The sequence below is a fragment of the Hippopotamus amphibius genome, chromosome 5, assembly GCF_030028045.1.
Source record: "Hippopotamus amphibius kiboko isolate mHipAmp2 chromosome 5, mHipAmp2.hap2, whole genome shotgun sequence".
Taxonomy (NCBI): domain Eukaryota; kingdom Metazoa; phylum Chordata; class Mammalia; order Artiodactyla; family Hippopotamidae; genus Hippopotamus; species Hippopotamus amphibius.
Window position 1 is genome coordinate 75263446 of NC_080190.1, and position 25300 is coordinate 75288745.

Consider the following 25300-nt stretch of genomic DNA (forward strand, 5'->3'; position numbering starts at 1 on the left):
AGATCCCCAAAAGGAAAAGTCAGGGAGAGGAGTAACATTTCAGTGAAAATTAAACTGGATCACTTCTAACAGAATTATTTACATCGGCTATATGTTTCTGAAGAGCAAAGCCAACTTGTTCTTGTTGTTGTTCCTGCTACACCAACAGTGACTAAGTTCAGAAGTCCTCTAGTACTAAACAAAAAACTAATTAGAAATTTGGGATTTAATTTAATTTAATTGCAGTTAGCATTTTGGAGTTGTCTGCTAGAAGCAGCCATCTTGGTAAAAGATGATGTCATTTGCAACACTTGGAGGTTTCAGTTTATTGCCGGGTATCAGTTTTCAATAGCCATTGAATAACATTGTAATCATTAGGTCAAATTTAGGTTTAAAGATTATGGAGGAGTTGCAACAAAAATCCTCCAAGCCACTTCTTTATCCTTCCTAACATCATAAACTTTCCCCAAAGTTCAAAGCAATAGAAAAACTTTTACACTTTTTTTCCCCCTATCTTTTGTTTCCATGTGTTTGTTTTTCCATGGGATAATAAAACTAGTCTGGTCAGTTTCATTTTCTGATTTTTATACATAAGTGAAAGCTGTTTTGTGTCAACAGTGTAAAGTGTTTAGCATTATCTCACCTGCTGGGCCAATTTCCTGTAAGCCTTTGTTTAGTAGGGGAGAGGGGAAATACAAGTTTTGATTTCGAATTTCTTATGCTTTTCAAAACTAGAACCCTGAATTAGACCACAGTAGCATAATTACTCTGTTTTATTTTTGACCTACTAAACTTTCCTAGGAGTGGGCAAGATGATCAGAAAGACGAATGATGGTTATGTTGTATTCCCACTTAATCATCACTATTCGTATAGCAGAATGCTCTGTCTGCAGTTACTTTGCAAAATTGGCGTTTAAGAGGTTTTAATCCGCAAAAAGTGTTTCTCTTTTTTTTTCTTTTTGGATTAGATAAATGTTACTTGTCTTAATCCTGTTGCGCGACGGGTCCTGGCATTGCCTGCAAGATGCCGAGAGAGAGAGAAAAAAAGTTGCACCTTGTTTAAACAATTGAGCGCAGTGTGCTTTATGAGGTTATTCGGGAGAGGAGTAAAGAGGGCCGTGTGTCTCTTCTGCAAATTTTTCTTAACGAGGTTAACCTGCGGCTGCTGTCGCGTCGCCCTCCTCGGCTCCTTGCAGGGGAACTTTCTGTTCTGTAAAGCGCTATCCAAAGCTCCCCAGGCAAGCTCACGGAGACCAAACTAAAAGGGCTGCGTGTATGTCTGAAGCAGACAGAGGGAGACATGAGCACGCACTGTCGGAGGAAGATGGGGCCGCGCGCTCGTTCGGGGCTGGATGCCTGAGCGGGGCTGACCTTTCCACGTGTCCACAGCACCTGCGAGGCCAGCGGGGCGTTAGCTTTCCTTGTCCCGGGAGCGGGCGCCAGCCCGGAAGAGGCTGGGCGGCCGCGGGCTTAGGTCAGGGGGCTGGGAGGCCCTCCCTCGGCACACGTGTGGCCGGCGAGCGGCTGGCGCGGAGGCTGGCCTGGCCTTCCCGCCCCGGCCGGGCCCCGCGGGCGGACGCCAGGAGGAGGGCGGCGGCGGCGGCGGCGGCGGCAGCGGCGGGCGGGCCTCGGAGCTGTCGGCTGGCTGTGCGGGGCGGCCTAGCGAGCGCGCCAGGCCCAGCTGGAGCGAGCCCCGGTGCAATACTACCCGAGCCCGGGCGGGGTCTCTGTTCTCTGGCAGAGGAGGTCCCTTGGCAGCGGGAAGCTCCCTCTCTTTCTCTCGCCGCCGCTCCGAGTCTGCGCCCTGGTGCCAGGCGCCCAGCTCGGCGCTCTCCCCTGTGCTCGGCCGGCGCCCACTCATTCGCAGCCCAGCCTTCGCCGCCGCCGCCGCCTCTCCTGCTCCTCCTCCTCGTCGTCTCCCCAGCCCGCCGCGGCCATGGCGGACAGCGCCAGCGAGAGCGACACGGACGGGGCGGGGGGCAACAGCGGCGGCTCGGCCGCCATGCAGTCGTCTTGCTCGTCGACCTCGGGCGGCGGCGGTGGCGGCGGCGGCGGCGGCGGTGGCGGCGGCGGCGGTGGGAAGTCGGGGGGCATTGTCATCTCGCCGTTCCGCCTGGAGGAGCTCACTAACCGCCTGGCCTCGCTGCAGCAGGAGAACAAGGTGCTCAAGATCGAGCTGGAGACCTACAAACTCAAGTGCAAGGCGCTGCAGGAGGAGAACCGCGACCTGCGCAAAGCCAGCGTGACCATCGTGAGTGTCCCCCGGAGGGGCGCGCCGCAGCGCCGACCTCCGCCCGCCCCCGGGAGACGCTGCACCCCGGCCCGGGCAGCCCGCGGGCTTCCCGAGGACCCGCAGCGGGCACGCTCCCTGCCGAGACCCGCTGGCCCCGGAGGGTGGGGGAGAGGGAGGTGTCCCTTCGGGGCCGCGCGGGTCTGCCCTCCCCGGCGTCCAGGCCCCTCGCGGGGTGCGGGAGGAGTCTGCTGGGACCACCATCCTCTTTCTCTTGTCGCCTCGGGGGAGGAGGCCCCTGCCGGGCGGAGCTGGAGGCTGGCGGCGTGGCTGGAGGCGGGGGGGGGGGGGACTTTTTTCAGTCCTAGTTTGCTTGAGGGGTGCGTCCAGAATCTGGGAGCCCTAGGCTGAGGGAGAGGGAGGAAGCCGGGGCCTATTTCGGGGGCCTGGCTTGGGGTGCGGGGGGTGCGCAGCTGGGCTGGGCACTTCGCTGGCATCAGGACGGCACTAGCTGGATCGCCCGGGGAGGGGGCGGGAGAGAGTGGCCGGGAATCCGGGAAGTGGAGTTTTTCTGGCCTGGATCGAGAGGGAAGGGCGGGTACCGGAGCTGATGCTCCCACCTCGGTTGGAAGTCCTTTTCTTGGGTGGGGGGTGGCGGCGGGGGTGTGGTGGCGGCGGCGGCGGTATACATCCGGGAGAATGCAGCATCTTACACGGGCCTGGACAGAGTGAAGGGTATGAAGCCTGGACCGGCTGAAACCAGGGTGAAGGGGATCGACAGAGTCCTTCGCTGAGCAAGATGTACGAGTGTTTGCTTCATTGGTGGTGGGGTGTCTAGGGATATTTTGCTACGGAGTCCGGATAGTTGACGGGAGAACGCGCTGTCTGTTCTGTTTCCACCTGGCCCCCGGAGGCTCCCCCGAAGAGGATAGGATTGGGTGTGCAGGTCTCCTTTCTAGTGTAGCAGGCCATTAGAAAGGCCACTCTTAGCTGTGATGAGGCGAAACGTACCTGGAAAAAGTACACAGTGTGCCCTCACCTACCATCCCTGCCAGCTAGCCACATCATTAGCATGCAGAATCCCCATACAGAAAACCCTATTGAGATCAAAACAGATTCCCAGCCAGGAGGAGAGAAGAAAATGTCAAGAAATCAAGGGGATAAATTGCCATAGCTGCTGCACAATAGCTGATTAGACTGAACCTTCAGATGGAGAAAAAGGCATGAATTTGGGGATGGATCAAAGATCACAACTCTGGAAAGGAGATAGGGCAAGTTTAGGATGCCCCTGTGCCAGGAAAAAGTCTTCAGTGGAGGAGGGAGTGTGTCTGTGTAGGCTCCCCCCAGCGCTGGCCCGCCCTTGGGAACTGGATGGCATTCTGACTTTGCTTAGGAAGCAGATTTTCACCAAAGTTTCAGTGTGATGGGCAGCCTAATGGAAATTGATTGTTGAAAGACACTGCGTGCTCAAATCCAGCCCTGGTGAATGGCATTGGAGCAATATTCACGTGTCTCCAGACTGTAAAGTTCTTGAAGTGCCCTTTTGGTAGGAAGGGGGAGGAATTTGCAGAGGCAGCCACTTCGAAGCCTCTTGAGTAGCTGTCTTGGCTGAGAGAGATGTCTTTGGTGAGTGGGGGTTTGAGAAGAGGGGGAGGTTGGTGGAAGCAGTTTAGTTAAGATGGGAGCTAGTAAATAGGATTAGTCTGGTCTCTTGGAGAATGTGAACCACCGAAAGCCATAAAACTTATATGAAGCAGAATCTCTGGCTTCTTGCCTACTGTGAGCAATTCGGGCTGTTTTTGTCTGGGAGGGAGGATGGGGTGGGGGGTGGAGAGACTATGAAAGGGTTATCTGTTTGACACTTGATCATATTAAAAGTAGGTCTGCAAATTGTACACAAACATGTTCATTCCTGGTGTGTAAGATCAGAGGCCTCCGAACACTTGGCGTGAAGTGTGTGAGGTGGTGGCTTCCTTAGCACACCCCTCAACTAAAACTGACATCTCACCAGATATGCTTTGTGAAGTGTTCTGGGGCCTCACTGAGTCAAATCTTAAAATTGTTTTAGGTGACAGCCTATACGTACCAAAAGCCTCTCCATTTTAAATCTCTGATTAATATATTCAGGGAAGCAAATAAAAGTGCTTGCGGTTTACTGAGTTCCCGAGTACTTGGCAGGTGTTACTAAGGCAAATGCAGAGGAGAGATTCCTTTAAGCTTTTGAGAGTTTTGTTAGGACTGACCTAGGACCCAGACTGTGTTGGGTGGGTTTGACCTCTAGAGTACGTAATTTGGGAGGAGAAATGTGTGGATGTAAGGATTCCATTGAACAACACTGTGTCATAGTCTGTGTTGGGGTTAAGCTGCACAGCCGCCAACTCTTAACTGAAACATAGCCCTTGTTGGTAGCTGCCTAGCAAGTTTTTGACAAGGTCTAGATATTCAAGTAAGTGAAGACTTTGCTAGGTTTTTCACTCATTTATTTGAAGAGAATATGGGACCAGAATCCTATTACTGCTTGCCTTCATGGCTCTTACTAGATCCTTTAATTATGATATTAACTTTCATGTTTTTGAGCACAAAAGGTGACTATGGATGTCTTTCCTTTTCCTTGATCGTGTTCAGGAAGGTACCTTGCTTATCAGCCACACCCTGGGAAGAGAGCGGCATGGTTTTTTTTTTTTAACTATTTTTTGGAGTAGTTTTAGGTTTGCAGCAACATAAGGTACAGAGATTTCCCAGATATTCCCTGCCCTTCCTCCCCTCCTCCATTATCAACATCCCCCACCTGAGTGGTACATTTGTTGCAATGAACCAACACTGAAACATCATAATCACCCAAAGTCTATAGTTTACATTAGGGTTCGCTCTTGGTGTTGTACATCCTGTGAGGTTGGGCAAGTGTACAATAACACGTAATGCGGTGATAGTATATAGAGCAGATGCAGTGCCCTAAAAATCCCCTGTGCTCTGCTTTTTCATCCCTCCCTAACCCCTGGCCGCCACTGATCTTTTTACTGTCTCCATAGTTTTGTCTTTTCCAGAAAGTCATGTAGTTGGAATCGTACAGACTGTAGCCTTTTCAGATTGACTTCTTTCAGTTAGTAATATGCATTTAAGTTTCCCCCATGTTTTGTCATGGCTTGATAGCTCATTTCTTTTTAGCGTTGAATAATATTCCATTGTTTGCCTGCTTGCTTATCCATTTACCTGTCGAAGCAACTTGGTTGCTTCCAAGTTTTGGCAATTATTAATAAAGCTGCAGTAAACATCTGCAGGCAAATTTTTGGGTGGACAGAAGTTTTCAGCTCATTTGGGTAAATACTAAGGAGTGCAATTACTGGATGGTGTGGTGAGAGTATTTTAATTTTAAGAAACTGCCAAACTGTCTTTTTGACAGGGCTGTAGCATTTTGCACGCCCACCAGCAATGAATGAGAGTTCCTGTTGCTCCACGTCCTTGCCAGCAACTGGTGTTGTCGCTTTTGGATTTTGTCCATTCTAGTAGGCGTGTAGTGATATCTTATTCTCGTGCCGGCTTTTTTAAGCTAAGTCCAAAGGCCAATAGCAGTTCTTAACCAGTGGTCATTTTTGTCTCTTGGTATGGAGGTGTTTATTCTGGTCAAGCCACCCATTTAATAAAGGCCTGGTTTCATGGGTCTCTGTTTTCTGCATCTGTATGATAGAGGTAGACATCTTCTGTGGGGAAGAATCAACTGTATGAGGCCCTTCATCCATGTCTACAAGTGGCCGCTGTTACAGCTTGCCCCTGGTTTGTTTTCTTTGGATTAGAGGTGGAATGGAATGTTTTGAGTGATTATCTGATTTTTCCCAGTAAATCAGCAGTGGAACCAGACTGCTTATTATCAATCATAATTTCTTCTTGGGAGTGGAGAAAATAAACAAAAAACAAATGCTCAGTCACACTGTTGAGTAGCTTTTAGATGTTAGGCTAGATCTGTCTGGCATTTCTGTTGATTAAAATGTAATCAGAGATTATCTGACTCAATGTAGTGAGAGTTGTCCAGGGGTCTTGGTCTCTGCGAAGATGAGGAAATGCAACTGTGGGCAGTAATTGAATGACTTCTAAGTTATGGACTAGTTTCTCAAGGGTATAAGCAGGGTCTCATACTTGGCGTGGCTAGTTTCCTATTTTTTTAAAGTGTATTTTCTATACCAGTTCAGACCTTCGCCGTGTGTGCTTGGTTTGAAAATAAAGGCCTATGATAAATCACTAGAATTTGTGTCTTTTCCTATCTATAAAATCAATCTTTCATTATAGAAGTTTAGGGAAATAGAGGAATACAAAGGCATTTTGAAGGTATAGTAGAAAAACGTTGGTATGGCATGATTGGAAAACCTGGCTATTTTAAATATCAACAGTGTAATGATTTCATTAACCAATAAAAGCCACCGTAGAGTTAATATTGTGGATTTGGTATTATTTACTCTGGAAGCCTAATACACTATTTTCCATTTTTTAAGACTTTGTTTTGGCACTCTATGAAGCTATCAGATCAACATTGCCCTTATAAAAAGGTGTTGTGTGTCTTTTTTCCCTGCCTAAAATTTTTTTTTCTTAGATCCTTATGGAAACATCCAACTTTAGACACAACTTCCAGAAAAGTATGACCTCACAGTTAGGTCTAATTACACACAAGTCCAGTCTTCTTAAAGAGGCTATTCTTAGATTTCTTCTGTGTATTTCATATGATCTCTTTGTATTAGATTTTTCAAAAAGCCCCACAAAACTGTAGAGGAGGTTGTGACAGTCTTTTCTAGTGCTTTTATTTATTTTGCTGAGGATGGGGAATAGTTCAGAGAATCACCAGTATCTAGTTTGTGGTGACTCGTTCAAGACCAGAGACACTGGTCTAAAGCAGAAATCCGAAGTGGCTGTTGCTTGCTCGCAAACCTTCAACGGCTTCCACTGCCCTCTGGATCCAGGTAAAGTTGCTGTGGTTTACCAGGCTGTGTGTGATCTGGCTTGCTTCACAGACACACCCCTCACATTCTCGAAGCTCTTACTCTGCTAAACTGCTGGTTCCTAGACTCCCGATAGATTTCTCTGGCTTCTCTAAGATGTACTGTCTGCCCTTAAATGTCCTTTGCTACTCCTTCACCTCATAAATCCAGGTAGACTGTACTTCCTGGCCCCAGTGTGCACTAGCGCTGCCTCTTTGCCAGCCACACGCTGGGTTAGGTGCTCATTCATGAGACCGCCCCCTCTCCAGGCCACCCTCACGTAGGTCTCCCTTTGGGGGCAGAGTTTGCCTTGTTCACCTCCATTCCTCAGTGCCTGGCATGCACTGGACATTAAGGGTACATTGGGTTGACTGCAGAGGCGTTGGATGATGAGATGTTTTTGTTTTTTCACTGGGAAAGGGGTCTGAGATTGTCTCCTGAGCTTGTGTTCATAGAGCAGCTCTCCTACATGTGTCTGGAACAAGAGCAAACACCATCTTCACCACAACAGCAAACACCATCTTCACCATTCTTGGATGGATGAATGGATACACTGTATACTTTGGGGAACCACGGTAATCAGTGTGTGTCCCAAGCCTTTGCCTTCCAACTATGGGTGATGTTGTAAGCTACCTTGTAGCATATACTTAGGCATTCATGATACATTTCACCTCTAAAAGGGGACAAAGTGTCTTTGGGTTCACCTTTCCAAGGGTTTTTGAGCATGGCGTAGGGGAAAAAGTGGCTCTGTTGAAAGTGTTCAGATTTTGGTGATGGTGACAGGCCACTCCAGGCGTTTCTTATAACCTTATTTACTGTTGAAATGCCCCACAGCTGCTTCTGGGAAACAGCCGTGGGCCATCATGGGGGGAGACATCAGTGCAAGTACCAGGCACCTGAAGCTCCAATTGGGGAAGTTGGTGCAAACAGAATGGGGAGACTTGCTGAATCCTCGTGGATTTCCACATGTGGCTTGCAGAATGGAGTTTGGGGGCTTGACAGAGTGCCACACAGTGTTTACTTGCATTTTTTCTTTTTTTTTCCTTTTCCTCAAATCACGCCTTGCAGCGTTTACACCTAGAAATGCTAAGCTGAGCTTTTAGACTTACAGCCAGGTTGAGAGAGGAGTTAACAGTCACCTTCCTTGTTCCCTCAGTGGGTAGGTGTTGCTTTTTGTTTTCAGTCACCGTGCAGTTGCTTTTAGATGGATTGAATGATCGTCAAAGGTGGCAAAGTAAATGTTCACAGGTTCAGGGTGTTCCTTCTTAGTGGTTGAAATTTTCCTGACAGGGGAACGAATGCTCTGAAAAATATTTCTGATCGTCAGGATCTTGGAGTGGTATAAACTTGCAGACTCTTCCTACTTTACTTCCCCAAAGCTGTCAGATTTTCTTATCTTTTATGCTTGTCAAGCCCACAGCTGTGAATTTTATCCCAGTGCTCCTACCAGTAAATTGCAAATGTCACTCTGTGTAGGCATTGTTTTTTAGGGAGAGTACTAAACAAAGGGTTAATAGTTTGATGGTTATTTAGGATGAACTCACCCCCTTACTTATTATTTGTCCCTAGATCTGATGCATGGGTGCTGTTTAGTGATTAAAATTCACTTTAATACTCACTTGCTTAATGCTGAGAAATGTTCACCTCTTCAGCGAGGCACAGAAGGGTGTGTGGTAAATACAGCCTGAAATAGGCAGGATTCAACCTACAAGTACTTGGGAACTGCCTACTGTGTGCCAAATACTGCGAAATACCCAGAAAGAAGGTAAGGGCTTCTCCAGCAGGATTGCACTTGACTTGCATTCCGTTTGGCCCTGGCTGGGTGCTGTAGGGAATTCAGAGCAGGGGGACCGGTCCTTCCCCCTCCAGTGTTTTGCAGCCCAGAGAGTCATGAAGTGCAGAAATAACCAACATACAAGTGGAAGTGAGAAAGGCAGTTCAGGCAGACTACTGCCAGGGTTCCAGGGAGGGCTGGCTTACCTTCCACCTTCCAAAATGAAGTTCAGTCTATCTCTGTGAATGCCTTTAAGCGAAACAATGTGTCATTCACTCACAGTTTAATTAGCTTGGAGTGTATTTTGTAAGGCAGAGATGGGCAGAACTGTTGCTCAATTTGTCTGTCCAGGTGGCACCGAAAGACTTTCTGTTTGTTTTTAATTTTCTTTTTATGTGGTGATGATTGAAAAGAAATGTCATTGATGTTTTTAATTTCATAATTTACATCTGCCTGTAGGTGGACATTATCTAGGTGGTTTTTTCATCTATTCCTGTTACTCCTGTTACACTCTGGGGCCCACCCACTTTCCTTACATGGAAACTGTTGGATGGACCAAATTTCTTAAGTCTTCTAATCAGAAACTGTGAAAGCAAAGACTTATTAGGTTCAAGTTAATTAGAGATACTAGTTTATGGGCAATTTCAAACTCCAGTTTTTTTAAAAAATCAGTGTTGATTGCCAGGATAATCTTCCACCCATCTGTTGCAGATCAAACCAGCCTCCTTGGGTGCCAGGTGTGTGTCCTGAGTGAGCTTGTTAATACCCTCCAGGGCATCTCAGGGCACTTGGGATCAAATGAGGCCATTTGGTACTGAGAAGCAGAGTTGGGATGTTCAGCCAGACAGACGTAGATCATAATTCAAAAAAGTTTTCCATAGAAGGAAAGAGGAAAGTGAAAGAATGCAAACAACATGGAGTGTGGGTGAGCTAAGGAAAGTTCTTAGAAATCTAGTACCTGCATTAAACCCTTCATATGTTTCTTTCCTTAGGGAACAGTCTTGTGCAAAGTTTTTGAGACTGAATTAGAAGGGCTAAAATAGTCTTGAGAGAAAAATTATTTGGTGTTTAATTATAGGAAGAGCCTCTCAACTTATGAAACTATTTGCATGTAAGCAGTGGGTTTTTTTTTTTTTTCAATTATCCTAATGTACCAACTCATAATAACTTTTATTCTATTGAGATTTTTTTGTTTGGGCTTTTTTTTTGGTTCTTCACTAGGCAGGCCTTAATTTATCTAAACAAAGACATTTACTGAGTCAAAACATTGTGTCTCTGCTTCGTTTAGTAGCTCCTGATTATAGAAACAGAAAAATTTGAGAAAAAAAATTGGCTAGATGATTTTTTGTCTTTGTTAACCAGACAGTACAGTTTTAAGCGTATGTGCTGTAAAGGGGAGGTTTGGACTTCTTTAGGTCCAGATCACTACCTGCTAAAGTGCCATGTCTTTTGAAAAGTGTATTAACTGTTTCATTTTTTTTTAATTTTTTAATTTTTTAAAATTTTACTTTATTTCATTTGTTTACTTTTTGGCTGCTCCACACCGCATGCAGGATCTTAGTTCCCTGACCAGGGATCACACCCACATTCCCTGCACTGGGAGCACGGAGTCTTAAGCACTGGACCACCAGGGAGGTCCCTATCTCACATCATTTTGAAACTTGAGTGCGTGTAGCTTATTACTGAGAAATACCTTAGGTACCCAGGCCAGTGACTTTTTTTTTTGGTAATTCTTTATTTTGGTGGTAATATATACATGACATAAAAGTTACCCTTTTAAGCATTTTTAGATATACAATTCAGTGACGTTAGTTACATTCACAGTGTTGTGTAACCATTACCACTGTCCATTTCCAGAACTTTTTCATCATCCCAAGCAGAAACTGTCTCCATTAAACAGTAACTCTCCATTTCCCCCTACCTCCAGCCCCTGGTAACCTCTATTTCTAGTGACTTTAAAATTTATTTTTTTGAAGGAAAAATTTAGTCTGGTCTACAAAAGCAGCTAGCTGCTTTTTTTTTTCTTGGTGTTGAAGTTGTGAATTAGGACCTAAAGCATTTTAATTAAGTGCTGTTGATATCTTGCTCCGAATTCAATTTTATTGCCTGTTGGCTATCTGGTTCTCTGTCATTCAGCAAACGTGTAGCACCCCAGCTCTGGGCTCCACACTGCTGGTCCGAATTTGCCTTTCGAGTGAGCAGCCAGATGTGGAGAACCTGGGGAGGGACTTGTGAAAGCTTGTCCTCTGGGAAAGAGAAAGGACTTGGCCCTAGCACCTCATAGATGATAGTTGCCTTTTTTTAAATAAAATTTATTTATTTATTTATTTATTTATTTATTTATTTATTTATTTATTGGCTGTGTTGCGTCTTTGTTGCTGCACATGGGCTTTCCCTAGTTGCAGAGTTTCGTTGTGATGTGCGGGCTCCTCATTACTGTGGCTTCTCTTGTTGCGGAGCATGGGCTCTGGGCGCGTGGGCTTCAGTAGTTGGGGCACGTGGGCTCAATAGTTGTGGCTCACGGGCTTAGTTGCTCTGTGGCATGTGGGAGCTTCCTGGAGCAGGGATCAAACCCATGTCCCCTGCATTGGCAGGTGGATTCTTGACCACTGCGCCACCTAGGAAGACCCCCCCCCTTTTTTTTTAATGAAATGTCTTATGTTTAATTTCCTTGATAGCATTTCGAATAAACCATAACTTAAGAAAGTCTGAAAAAGAGAAAACAAAAAGCTTGATATTCTGCCTTACCAGCATTGCTCTCCTTGCAAGTCATTTTGTGTTGCTGTGACAACAGCTACTGTTTAGCCAGTGCTTACTATGGTACTATTGGCAGGGGGTTGCATATATCCTCTGATTTAATCCGCACCGCTGATGTGTAGCCTACACATTTGCAAATTTAGGCTCAGAGAGCTTTTGTAACTTGCCTGAGGACCCTTGGCTGTGGGGTGGGGGGGGCTGTGGGGGGGGGCTGGAATTTGAACTCCTGGTCTGGCCTCAGAGTTTAAGCACAAGGCTACCCATAAATTAATTTATGAACACTTTTATCTTTATCCTGTTGGGGGCGGTTTCCTCTTAGTTGTCCCCACACTGTTGTGTTCCTTCATTTAGAGTAGTCAGCGCTGCTCCATGACCGCAGCAAATTCCCAGGATGCCAGCCCAGGCCTCAGGGAGTGTTTCCAGGGTAGCAAACTTGCTGCTTTGGAAAAAAAAAAACAACCGTAAAGAGGGTGCCTTCCGTGCATGGGGGGTGGTCTGCGAGCCCCTCTCTGGCTCCAGTGCTGGGCCTTGGTCTGTCCCACCCCTTACCCTGTCTAATGTACCCCAGCAGGTTAGGTGCCACCTCTGCTGGTAACTCAGCCATCCGGCCCTCCTCTCTCCCCCCGCCCCCCCATCCCAGGCTGAAACCAGTCTCTTTGTACTTATGTTATAACCTCTGCTTAAAAACAGTCTGACTAGCACGATAGGAGTGGGTTTTTTTTTCAGCCACCGTATCGATCGCCTGCTGGATGCCAGGCAGTGTGCTACGGATAGCAGCTGGGAGGAGATGGCACTCTGCGAGTTGGTGGAGGGCCCCTGACTTAGACCGGGAGTGGGGACCCAGTCAAGGAGGGCTCTCTTTCTCTCGGGAGGTGATGCTGAAGCTAAAACCTGAAGGATAAGTTGAAGTACATGGGGGCGGGGGTGGTGGCAGGAGGAGGTATCCCACGAATGTGGGGAAAGAAGGGAGACTGGGGAGCAGAGCAGGGCCCAGGTGGGCTCTGTTTCTGCGTCCTGTCCAGGGGCTGACAGAAGCCGGCAGGGAGGGGGGCACGGTAGGAGCGTTTCTACATTTTCATAATCTGCTCTGGCTGCTTAGCGCAGACACTTATGTTTTCCTTCTGAACTATTGGGAGACAGGTACTTTGTCACTTGTCATCTGTAAGATGATCTGTCTTATTCCATGATAATAGCAGGTACGTATGATGGCCTCACTCTGTGCCCTGTGCAGTTCTGAGCACCTTACGTTCAGGGACTCACTTCGCTCTCACAGCAACCCCGTTGCTGTCTCCGTGTTGCAGGATTTGAACCGGGCAGTGTGACGGTACCTTAGTCGGCACATAAAACCCTCCCATTTCAAGTATTGTTTGCATTTTCCCACAGCCGTAGCACAGCAGCTGCTCAGTAATGTTTGTGGAATTTATTTTGGGGGGGGTATGCCCAGGTTTACTCTTTATAAACTCTCTCATGGAGTATAACACACGGAAAGTACCCAAGCTTTGAATGTACAAATTGATGGAAAGGTGCTCAGTGAATTGACACATGAATTTACCAGTGTAAATCATTACCCCGCTCAAGATGCGTGCTTGAAGCACCCCCCGAAGTTCCCTTGTGCTGTTCTACTCATTACCCCCCCCGCAAAGTAACCTTGTTCTGACTTATATCCCTGTAGATTAATTTTGCTTATTTTTGAACTTCATATTGTAAGTGGCTTTATACAGAATGTATTTTGCATGTGTGTAGATTCTTTGATTTCTTTTTTAAAAAATATTAATTTAACATAATTTATTTATTTTTGGCTGTATCGGGTCTTAGCTGCAGCACATGGGCTTCTCTCTAGCTGTGGTGCTGGGCTCCAGGGCCCCTGGGGTCTGTGGTTTGGGGCATGCAGGCTCTCTGGTTGTGGCACTCGGGCTTAGTTGCCTCTCGGCATGTGGGATCTTAGTTCCCCAACCAGGGATCAAACCCGCATCCCCTGCATTGCAGGATGGATTCTTTACCACTGGGCCACCAGGGAATTCCAGGTTCTTTGATTTCTTATCCTGGTCGCCACACTGACCCATGTTAGCCAGTATCCGTGTTACCTGTAGCCGTGGTTCTTTGCTGTCGCTGTGTCGTGTTCCACTGTGTATCTATGGAACTGCTTTCAGTTTAGCTCTGCCCCCTGGGGGGCCCCACCTGCTTCCCTGGTGTTGATCACTGGGCATTGGGAGGGGACACAGGCCCTACAGAATACGGCTTCCAGTTAGTTAAGGTTCTAGCGACCCTGTCAGTTATGTTATGCTGCTCTTAGAGCCTTTGAGCCTCGGTGGGTTTACTGGTAAAACCATAGTCTTTAGGGTTAACACCCGTCTTGCTTCCACCCACTGTCGTTATGAGGATCTGGTGAAACGGTGCACATCAAAGTGTTTTGGTAATTTGTGAATTATTATTCTTGTAGAAAACAGTATTAAAGATGATTAGTTAACCCCCCCCCACCACCACTTTCTCTTATTCTCCCAAATGTGTTTCAAAATCAAAACTGTTCTTGATAATCTTATATATAATATGATGGTGCAAAACAACATCTGAAAATCTGAGAGGCGGCAGTTTGAGGTGGCAAGCACCAAGCTCTCCCGAGACCTCAGGCTGGGGAGCCCTGAAGTCTGGCTTCTCAGAGCCTGTGTTTTCCTGGCACTTGGGGATGCCTGGGAACTCAGCCGATCTCCTCGGATTTGGTGAGTCAGGATAAAACCAGCCTGTGTGGCCGCGTAAAAGTAACAGGACAGCAGGAGGCAAGCACGTTTCCTAAAAGATACATTTTTTTCTTATAGGCCGGCTGTCTGGCTCTTTCCATTATTTCCTGAAAAAAGACCCAGCGTGTGCCTTTGCCCAGTTTTCTGCCTTTAGCACTGCGGGCAGCAGGCAATCAGCCTGTTTTTCTGTCGTGTGACTTTCGACTCTGTTTTGTGGGGGTGTGGGTTCCGGAGGGTGGACTTTGATGGCTGAGGCATGAGTGCCACTCCTGCTTAGCGGCTGGTCTGAAGAACAGAAACCAAAACAGGACCGTTGGAAGCTGCCCAACTTTGCAGGCTTGCGGTGCCCACGTGCTGGAGGACCGCCTGGCCTGTGAGTCCCGGGGTGGGTCGTGGGAGGCCAGCAGTTTGTTCACTGGGGACTCCTCAAGGGACGGGTTTTCTGTCTCTTGCCTCTGGCTCTCTCTCTGGAGGTAGAAATGGTAGCCCGGGGACTTCGTGAAGGTTGAAGGAACGTGCTTTTCACCAGGGTCCTGTTCGGGTTTTACTGTCCTGGTGTGAAGGCATTTGGTGTGATGAGAGGGGAACAGATACAGACATTCGGTGTAATTCAGGGACTCAGATGGCATTGTCAGTAGGCAAGCTGAAGCAAGCCGTCTGGGACCCAGGAATGCCCTTCCCGCCTTCGCTGTCATCTGTCTGCTCTAGCCAAGGCTGTTCTGGTTTCTCCCTATCTCCCTCCCAGGTTACTTGGACAGCCTGCCCACGGAACTCTTTCAGGTGAGAGAGAGCAGCACTGATAACTTGAATCCCTGATTTGTTTGATTCTTCCTGGGCCCTGTGCCTTGCAGCTCTGGGTCCTTGGTACCTGACAGGTGATGTAAAAAGGCACCTGGAATCCACCTGTCAGCTCACACGTGGAAGCCGGCAGGCTGTGCTGCCTCTCATGAGTGTGGTGCATTTTTCCTCTTGTTCTCAAATTCCCGTGGGTCCCACTGCTCACCTTTTTTGTTCTTAGGCTTTCATTTGATGTGCTGTAGATGAGCATTCTCCCTGAGGCCATCTGTGTGAATCATCCCTTCTTTCCTTTTATTCTAACTCCTTTCTGTTTTTCCACTCCAGGGTTCTTGGAGAGAACTTGGTCTAATGGAGAGAGACTCAGAAACCAGATAGGGTTGCCAAATTCAGCAAAAAGCAACACAGGATGAGGAGCTGTATTTAAATTTCAGGTAAACAATGAATAGTGTTTTAGTATATGTATGTCCCAGAGTGGTATGGAACATACGTGTACTAAAAAGTTATTTGTTGTTTATTTGAAATGCAAACCTAACTGTATAAGGGATAAAACTGTATTTTATCTGGCAATCCTAAAACCCATAGGACTTTAAAAAAAAAAGAAAAAGTTCTGCTCCTGCTTCCCTCTGTGATCACATGGCATCTTACTTGACCCCTAAGCCACCGTGCCTTCTCTGAAAAGGCTCATGCTGTCTTAAGCTCTCAGGTCTGAGGGGTAACTGATGAGACGAAAGCCCTCAGGACCCATTCAGTATCTTCCTTTCCTGTCTTTATGTGGTGGATTTGCTTCCTGCCCATCTTCTTTTTCCACCTCCACTGTGCAGCCAGCCCACACTGTCCTCTCCTTTGGTGTGGCTTTTTTTTTTTTCCCCTGGCCACACCATGTGGCTTGCAGGATCTTAGCTCCCTGGCCAGGCATTGAACCCATGCCCCCTGCCATGGAAGTGCAAAGCCTTACCCACTGGACCGCCAGGGAAGTCCCTAATGTGGCTCTTTGGGGTCTTCTCAGGGCATCACCTCCTCTTCTTCCTCAAGCTGCTTTCAGTTCGCTTTCACTTTTTCTGTCCTTCCTTCACCAGCTTCCTTATTTCTTCCTCCCTGGAAGCCGCCTTTGACTGTATGGCTCAGGTGTCTCCCTTTATTTGGCCACATGTTACCGGCCCTTCTTGTTTCATTTCTCTTTTCCTTCTGAGCCAGCAATGGCACGGGGAGAACGGGGCTTTTTGGCCTCTCGTGGGGCCAGGCACCGATCACACATCTCTTCGGGGCCTCGGTTTTCAACTCGGTTCCCTGAGAAGCCTTGTTGAGAATTCAGGGATTGCACATGGGCAGGCTGCTTTTGGCCCACAGGTAAGTGGTTTGGCTTCAGCATTTGGAAAGCCCTTGGAAAGAGAGGTCTTAGCACAGGAAAGGCATGGATACTCTTGTTTGCCTTGGGCATCACCTCTCTCTGTCAGCTTCACAAGCTGATTCATTTTGCACACTGATAGCAGTCAGACTTGAGACTTCGGAGCTATGCTGCAGGTGATGACTAATGAAGCCAGCATGCACTGTTTCATGGAGCTCTTGAAACAAAACCACAGGGCACAGCTGGTGCAAATTTACAGATTGAGAGAGCCGAGGTACAGAGAAGTTACCTTGCCAGAGTCGCTGGATTGGCAGCCGGCTCTGCAGCCCTTGTTCTTAACCACTGTGTTGTATTTCTGTGACCAACTTGCAGCTGTGAGGGTCTGTGAAATTCCTTGTAGGAGTTCAGAGTAGAGCATAGTTTGTTTGTCTTTTAAATTCATAATCTTAAGTCCTTGCCCTGTCATCTGGGCAGTTGCTCTATATACTTGGGTAGTGAATGCTTAGACTCAGTTTCCTCTCAAGGATCCTTCTTCCATCCCTTTGTTACCTGAAAACTGCGTTCCCTTTCGCCTCTTGGTGGGTATGGAGCCAAAAGACACAACTAAGCCAAAGATCCGGAGAAGGAAGGATTTATTACTTGCAGCAAGTAAGGAGAACACTGGGAATCTTTCCCAAAGGAGTGTCTCCGCAGCAGCAAAATTGGGGAAGTTTTAAGCTAAGGGTACATGCATATTCGTGAAGTGGCTTGAGCAGAGAATTCAGCATAGAATTGGGGCAAAGTTGTACAGAGTCTAAGCTTTAGTTGATTGAAGTCATGAGGGTCAGAAAAGGTCAACATCATCATTCCATCTTCCACATGGGTGGGGGCCTTAGTTCCTGCAGAACTCAAAAATTTAGATATCAGATTGTGATGTATATCCCTTCAGGAGGAACTGGGACTGTTTTATTGCTGAACTGTTGTTTCTTGACTGCTTTTCCTTTATTCCTGCATTCCCTCACTTCCCTTAAGATCTTTAATTACTGAGACCTGTCTAAGGGCAAGCACTGTGGCCAGGCTTACATCACAGAATGGCTTAGGCCAAAAATGGCTTCTCTTATGTCAAGAAAGCCATGCCTGGTTCTCTTTCTCCCGGGACACCCCTACCCTATCTGCTTCCACTGTAAAGATGTTTCTAAGAGTTTTCTCTTCCTGTGGCCAGCCTCTAGCTTTTATAGATGATCAGGTATCCTTGGCATTCATTTAACTCAGTTTAGTTTTTGGACACCTACTAAATGCCAGCTGTATGCTTGAGATGTCCTTTTAGGAGCAGGGCAGGTTGTGAGTGGTAACCGAGTGAGTGCCCTCCCCTGGGCCAAGGGCATCCAAACCCCAAGAAGACTTTGTGAAGGAGCTCAGAGGCTGCTAGGAGACAGGTGAGAAAGGTGGTGACCACAGCATGGTTGACGGAAGATGGAACCCGTTTAGGGTTCACACAGGAAAACAGACCCTGCAGAGTAGGAAGGAGAGAATTTAATCCCGGGATTTGGTTATCCCAGTGGTAGGATCGCTGAGAATACAGCTCACTGGAAGGTGCAGTAAGACAGCCCAGGGCTTTGGAGCAGCAGGACATCACCCCCATACCTCCTCCTCCAGAGGTCAAAGGGTGGAGGTGGCGTTATCAGAACCCAGGGCAGGGGTCACTCAGAGAGAGAGAGCTGGAACTGAGGGGGCTTGAGACAGGAATGCTGCCCAAGGTGGAGAGGAGAGGGGAGAATCGCCCCGACCCTCCCTCCCTGCAGCCTCTTGCCTGTGCTTCCAATTGGCTGCATCTGGCTGGAAGGCCTCTGACTTCAGGGAGGTCGGAGATGCAGCCTGCAGAGGTCCCCCCTCCCTCATGGAGCAGGAGAAGGCAGTGCAGGACTCTTGGGCCAGAGGGACCCAGGACTGGCTCAGGCAGAAATGAAAATGCAGTGACGAGGACTGGCCTGGGCAGTCGCTGAATGCTTCACAGAGGACAGAATGTTAGAGGACTTGCAGGTTTTCATTGCCTCCAGAGGAGGCGGGTGAAGGGCATCCCAGGAAGGAGGACCGGCAGGGACCAAGGCACGGCAGCCAGACACAGCAGGCTCCACTTGTAGCATCGCAGGCAGCTCCAGATGGCTGAGTTGGTACCTCAGGTCTTGTTCTGTCCCTCTTTCTTCTGCCCCAGAAACCCCTTTCCCAGAGTGCTTTCTTGTGTCCACATTCTCATTTATGGCTGATGTGAGTTATCCCACGGGGAACACCGGGTGGGGGGCTCTGCATCCTGAGCATCCTCAAGGCTGGCCGCCTCCTTGAAGAGCATGGTCCTTTCACAGTGCGCAACAGCTGGGGAGCCTCGCCAGCCCCAGAAAGCAGTTCATGGCCAATGCCAGTTACATATGGTGTCTGGGACCCTTCACGCACGGGCCTCTGATGAGGAGGCTAATGCCTTGGGAGGAGACAGAGCTGCTCACATTAGTGACTTTTAGTGGCTCGTCTCCTAGCCCCGGATGTCTGGCACTCGATCGTGCTGTTAGAATGTGTTTCTCACATTCCCCTGCTATGAGATCCATTTTTAGGATGATAGGGGATTTTGTTTAAACTTTTTTTGTGATCGAAATTTTCCAGCGCGCACAAAAGTAGAGTAAATGTACAAACCACCCAGCTTCACCAGTGATCAACCCATGGTCAGTCTTGAAGTGGTTTCACCCAGAAATAGTTCAGTTTGCATCGCTGATAAGGATTTTATAACCATCATACCATTATCACATCTAAGAAAAAAATTGTAGTATTTCCCATAGTAAGTTTGTGTTTGAAAGGTAAACAGCACAGAGGCTTTTCTGGAATCAAGTGCGTTATCCTTGCTTCCCCTCTGCTTTAACACTTTACCGCTGTGCCTGAGGCACAGATGGAAATCTCTTCCTCCCTAGAGTGCTGACCGAAGGCTCTGGGACCTTTTACCTGCTGCCCTGTTTCTTGGTACGAGTCCCCCAAGCATCCCAGTCATCAGGAAAGTATGGGGCGTGGCTTCCCAGCCTCCATGGCACACAGTGGTAGGGGTCTCAGGTCACCACCTTATGCATATGGGGCAAGAATCTAGGCGTTGGCACGTTCTTCTGCAAGGAAACCTCCTTTGCAGTCTTCCTTGGAAGCTTTGAGGTGGGGAGTGTCTGCCAAGCATCCTGGAGGAATCATGCCTTAGCAAGGTGGGCAGGCATCTAGGGCTTCTAGAAGATCTGGCGCAGCGTGGTGTGTGAAGCTACGCAGGGCTCAAGAGCAGCAGACAGGAAGCTGTGGGCAGCGTGTGCAGACAGATGGCTTCTGGACAGGTCGAAAATGAGCATCTTTGCGCAGAATCTCCAGCTCTGAAATCTGCAGCTTGTGCAGCATCCACAGAATGGTTTCAACTCAGTTATTTGACTGGAATCTCATAGCAAGTCTGTGAGGGAGGTAGTGGGAGCCTCACCTGAAAAACAAAGGATCTGGGGCTCAGGTGGAACGCTCTTAAATTCCTGGCCAGGGAGGAGTGCTGGTAAATGGGACAGTGGGATTGCAAGGTAATGACCTGACTCCCAGGCCAGGGTGCTTTCCACTCGGTCAGCTCTTCAGCAGAAAAGGAAGAAAGGGATCTGGTCGTTCCACACTTAGAAACAAGGGGGACTGAATGTAGCTTTGAATGGTAATTCATGACAGAGAGTGAGGTGACAGGTGGCAAGTGTCCTTTTACCAGAAGTTATCCAAATACTTGCCAGACCACTGCCAGGTGGGGCCAGTCCACATGGGTAATGAAGCCTCAGTGGGGGTTGGGGCAGGATGGCCAGGCGTTTCACTTCTATGAGTCTAGGAAAAGAAACGGTGGGCAGTCCCAGCTCTTGAAATGACCTCCAAGGGACGGTCCAGATTAGTTGACTTTGCTCTCATTTTCCTGTGTCAGCTAGTCTTTGAAGTGGGCCGCTGACTTGGGGGCTTAGGCCTTTGGTTCCTTTTGGAGCTGTTGCTCTTTGTGGGAATAATTTAACCTCTGTAGGCAATAGCCTTTCACCTTTCAGTGTGGTTCCCAGACTTTGCTTTCCATCTGAATCCTCTGGAGAACTTCAAAAGTCATGATACCTGGTGTCACATCCTTTAAAGTCGGGGGACAGGAGCCAGGCATTAGTATTTTTTTTTTTCCCAACGGTTTCTAGGTAATTCCAAAGTTGCTTTGGATCCAGCAATAACGTGTAGGAGTATACATTTTTGAGTACGTATTAATCTCACCTGAGGCTTAAGAAAAACTACTACCCCTTTAAACTGTTCTTTTGTGTTTTTCCCCCATTAGTTATTTCCCCCCAGCTTTATTGAGATATAGTTGACATAACACATTGTGTAGGTGGAAGGTATTGATTTGATAGATGCTTACATTGCAAAATGATTACTATAGCATCAGCTAAACACCTGCATTGCATCAGTCATGTAATTACCTAAAATGTTCTTTTATGTTTTAATTGCATTTTTTTTTTTAATTTTATTTTTTTTGGGGGGGTACAGCAGGTTCAATCATCTGTTTTTATACACATATCCCCGTATTCCCTCCCTTCCTTGACTCCCCCCCCTCAAGTCCCCCCCCACCCTAATTGCATTTTTTGAACAGCGGAGGCAGCTCATGATATGCTTTCTCCTTCCTTTTTATACAAAAGGTGATGTAAATGATTCTTTGTTCTGTGCCTCTCCCACTTAATTATATTTTGGAGATCTTTTTGTAATGGTCCACTGATTGCTTCCTCATTCTTTTTTTACAGTTGCATAGTAATCCATGTATAGCTGGGTCTTACCACTGGGCATCTAATTTGTTTTCAGTCTTTGGTCTCACAAACAATGTTACCGTAACCTTGAACATGGATCGTTTCGTATGTGGGTGAGTATATATTGCATTTGTTAATGCTTACCTAGCGCATATTATGTACTGGCCACTGTCTTCAACCATTTCCTTATATTGGCTGAAACCTCACATTAGTCTGTGAGGTAGCCAGTATTATTACCTCTATTTTACAGATGAGGGAACTGAGGCTTAGAGAGGCTTGGGTGATTTGCCCAAAGTCACACCCCGGAGAGTGGCAGAGCCAGAATTCGTACCTAGGCGAGTTGATTCCAGAGGAATTCCTTCACTCTGAGATACTGCCTTTCTAGGTAAATTCCCAGATGTGACATTGTGGGGTCAGATGCCCTATGCATGTATAATTTGAATAGATGTTACCAAATTGCCCTCAACAGGGCTTGTACTGATTTATTCACACTTCAGTGTGCAGGATGTGAGAGAGAATGTATGTGACCTTCTACCACATTTTTATCAAACATAGATTTTGCCAATCTGGTAGATCAAAAAATGTCATGTTGACGTCATCTCTTTGCATTTCTCTCATGGGGTTGGGGAAGCATCTTTTCATATGTGTGTAAAAGCATTTGGACTTCCTTTTCTGTCAATGCCTAGTTCATAGTCTTTCTCATTTGTCTTTTGGGACGTTGGTCTTTCTCTTACCCATTTTTCTCAGTACTCTGTATATTACAGAGAATTGCCCTTTTTTCTAATTTTGAGCTGCAAAAAAATTTCCCACCCGTCATTTATCTTTTGACTTGGCTTTGGTGGTTTGTTTGTATTCTTGTTTGTTTTGTCCATAGATTTAATGGGTTTAATAATTTTACCCTTCAGTTCCTATTTGCAGCACCCAATATTCCTTTGAAATACCGGACAGACCCAGCAGTGGCCAACAGTAAAGTTCAGACCACCACAGTTTCAAAGTTCAGGTTCTCTGAGCATTCTGTGTTGTGGTGGCACTTGTCCAAAATTAGTACTTCTCTGTAGTTGGGGGAGCTTTAAATGTACCAGTGAAAAAAGCTTTTTCCCCTCAAGGGGAAAAAAGAAAATCACTCCTCAAAATCCAGCAGATCTGGCTGCGAGGTCCTTCCTCCTGTCTCATCTCTTCAGGCTTATTGTGTTTTTTTGTTTTTGTTTTTTTGCAGTGGAGCAAGAGACCAAATCTAACCTGAGTTACAAGAAACAAGACAGTGATGGCTATAAAGGGAGTGACCAGATTCTCCTTTACCTCCCACATCCAATATATGTGCTTCACAGAAAAACAAAAATAACAGGTCCACAAAATACAACAGTTAGAATTACAAAAATCCATTCATCCAAGGGTGGTGGAAGGCAGGAAGGGGAAATGGGAAGATAAATGGCACAGGGAGAAAAAGTATTCAAATCAGTCCAGACACTGGAGCTGGCAAATGCTAGAAAAGAGCTGCACAAAAACCTGTGGTCCTTTCAGACTCACCGGTGTCTAAAATCCATACTGGTGGCAGGAAGATTCTGCCTGATGTGCACCAGTGGCTTTGGTGTTTTTTTGTCATTAGAGCCACAATGAAATGTCTTTATGCTTTCTTAATGCCATTTATAATGTACAGGAATTACTGTTATGATAAAGCTGTGTATTTACACTTTGAAAAAAAAATGTAGGACAGACTACTATTGTGATTTTGTTTCAATGATAAACAATGCATTTAAGAGAGATTCAGAAAAAATCATAGAAACTTCTTGAATTCTTAGCTGAATAATAGAGGCACATCTCCTGATGTCTTTCCCCCTCATCTTTCTCTACAGTATCACTTTGTATTTCATATAAGATCTTGAATTAGGATAAATCCCCTCCTGTGAGGAGTGATTAATTCCTGAATTATGTGCATTTTGGATATTATTACTGTAGCCTTTTCTGCTCTCCAGAACCTTCTTAAAGGGCCTTCCATTTAATTGGCATTATTTCTCTCTCCTGGTCAGTTTCAGACTCTGTTTATCTGGTGGTTTTATTTTACTCTGCAGTATTTTCAACTTCCTCTGCTTAAAGAAAGTTTTGAAGCTTGGGCCTTCAATTTAAGCATCTTCCATATTGACCAATTAGCCAGTCATCTTTGTTCATGTCACATATATTTCCGAGGATATTCTGTGTGCCAGATGCTGTGCTAGGGTTTAGGGGACAGTCCCTGCAACTTGCAGCTTATTTTCTAGGGGAGTGGGGGTGGGTAGGAGGGAATAGACGTCAGACTAATTTCAAGTTACAGAATTAAAATTGTGACAGATGCTTTGAAAGATATGCATGTGGTTCTCAGCGGATATGATGGGGGAACTGAACTAGCTTGGGGCAGCCCAGGAGAGCTCCCCAGAGATGACATGTAGGCTGCCATCATCTGAAAGATGAGTAAACGTTAGCTGTGCAGGGGATTGGTGACACACGTTCTGGGCCAAGATAACAGGCCATGCAAAAATCCTGAAAGCAACAGAAGCATAGCAAGTTTGAGGAACTGAAAGATGAATGTGGTCAGAGTACGATCTGGATGTGGCCTGAGGAAGGATCTGGAAGTAGGTGGGGCCAGTTTTGACAGGGGTGATAGTCTGTCTTCTGACGCTGCCGAGTTTTCCTTTGAATAAACCTTGAACCCCTAGGGAAATCTGTAAGATGTCAGTTTGAAGGGAAGAGATCTACTCCTTAGCTTTGTCTGGGCTGTCTTCAGATTTCTGGGAATACCTTAAAGGTTGCTCATTGCTAGTCTAATGCTCACTTTTACAGATGACAGACTAGGGAAATCAAATGACTGACGTGTGTCCACGCTGGTAGCCAGTGTCAGAACTTGAACCTCAGTCTCCTGGTTTGTAGATGGTGTCCTTTGTACTCTGCACTTCCTCCTCCCTCAGAGAACATGTGTTCTGTCTAAAAATGGAAATGTGTTTTTATGTGTAGTCTTTTTCCTGATTTGTATGAGAACTCTTATGAAGGTATAAAATTAAATCGTTTATGAATTTTGTTGAGTAACATTTATTAAAAAAACCATACAGGGAATTCCCTGGCAGTCCAGTGGTTAGGACTGCCGAGGGCCCAGGTTTGATCCCTGGTCAGGGAATTAAGATCCCGCAACCTGTGTGGTGCAGCAAAAAAACCAAAAAACAAAAACACCATACAAAAGGGGAGGCTGCCTTCTAGAGGATGGGATCTGCTGAGACTACGTCTGTGCCTCTAATGCTACAGCTTCTGTGCACCCTTTAGTATCTAGAGCATCTAATTCAAGGAGCAGTGCTGACATATGTGTCTTAAATTAGGAATAGGTGTTTATTCCAGTGTCCATGCCAATCTAGAACATTCTTTAGATGAATAAATTTGGCCTGCAAAAATGGCATTTAAATCCACCCTTTTTTAGTTTTTCTTTAGGATGTATTTTTGCCAATAGTCTTCCTGTTTCAAAACCCATATGTGGCAAAAAGATTTACTGCTTGTTAAGCAAACCTCCAGTTGGCTGGAGGATTGAAGAAGGATGAGAGTACTGTCGATATATAGTAAATGTGTCCCAAAATCAGTTTCTCCCTTCCTCCCCCTGGTTCACACTTTATTCTGTGCCCGTCTGAAATTGAACGGTGAGTAGCCCACTCTGTGCTTTCTTTGTACAAGGGAAGAAAAAAAGGGAGGTAGTCGAGGGTATGTTCTTCCTACATCTGTTAGAGTCTTAGACCCTTAGGTGGTGGAGGGCTTTTCCCTGTCCTCAGTGGGATTTCTTGGCATCTCACTAATGTGTTGAGGAGTCCTGTAACCTGTATCTTGAGTGAGTCAAAGCCTCAAGACCTTCCTTCATTGGAGCCTGTACATTTTTGTGCTGTAGTTGTCTCTCTAATGTCTCATGTGCACATTTCAGATCTTG

The 25300-nt window shown here is 46.6% G+C and overlaps 1 protein-coding gene across 2 annotated transcripts in view; it reads left to right on the forward strand.

Moving 5' to 3' along the window:
• Positions 1 to 1618: 1618 nt before the first annotated feature.
• The window catches only part of CCDC6 (coiled-coil domain containing 6), a 105449-nt gene continuing 81767 nt past the window's right edge, over positions 1619 to 25300 (forward strand). The window contains exon 1 of one of the 2 annotated variants that reach the window (XM_057735077.1): positions 1619 to 2230. In XM_057735077.1, coding sequence (XP_057591060.1) covers positions 1916 to 2230 — 315 coding nt within the window. In that variant the 5' untranslated portion in view covers positions 1619 to 1915. The remainder of the gene's footprint in view (positions 2231 to 25300) is intronic. The other variant, XM_057735076.1, reaches the window with a different exon arrangement.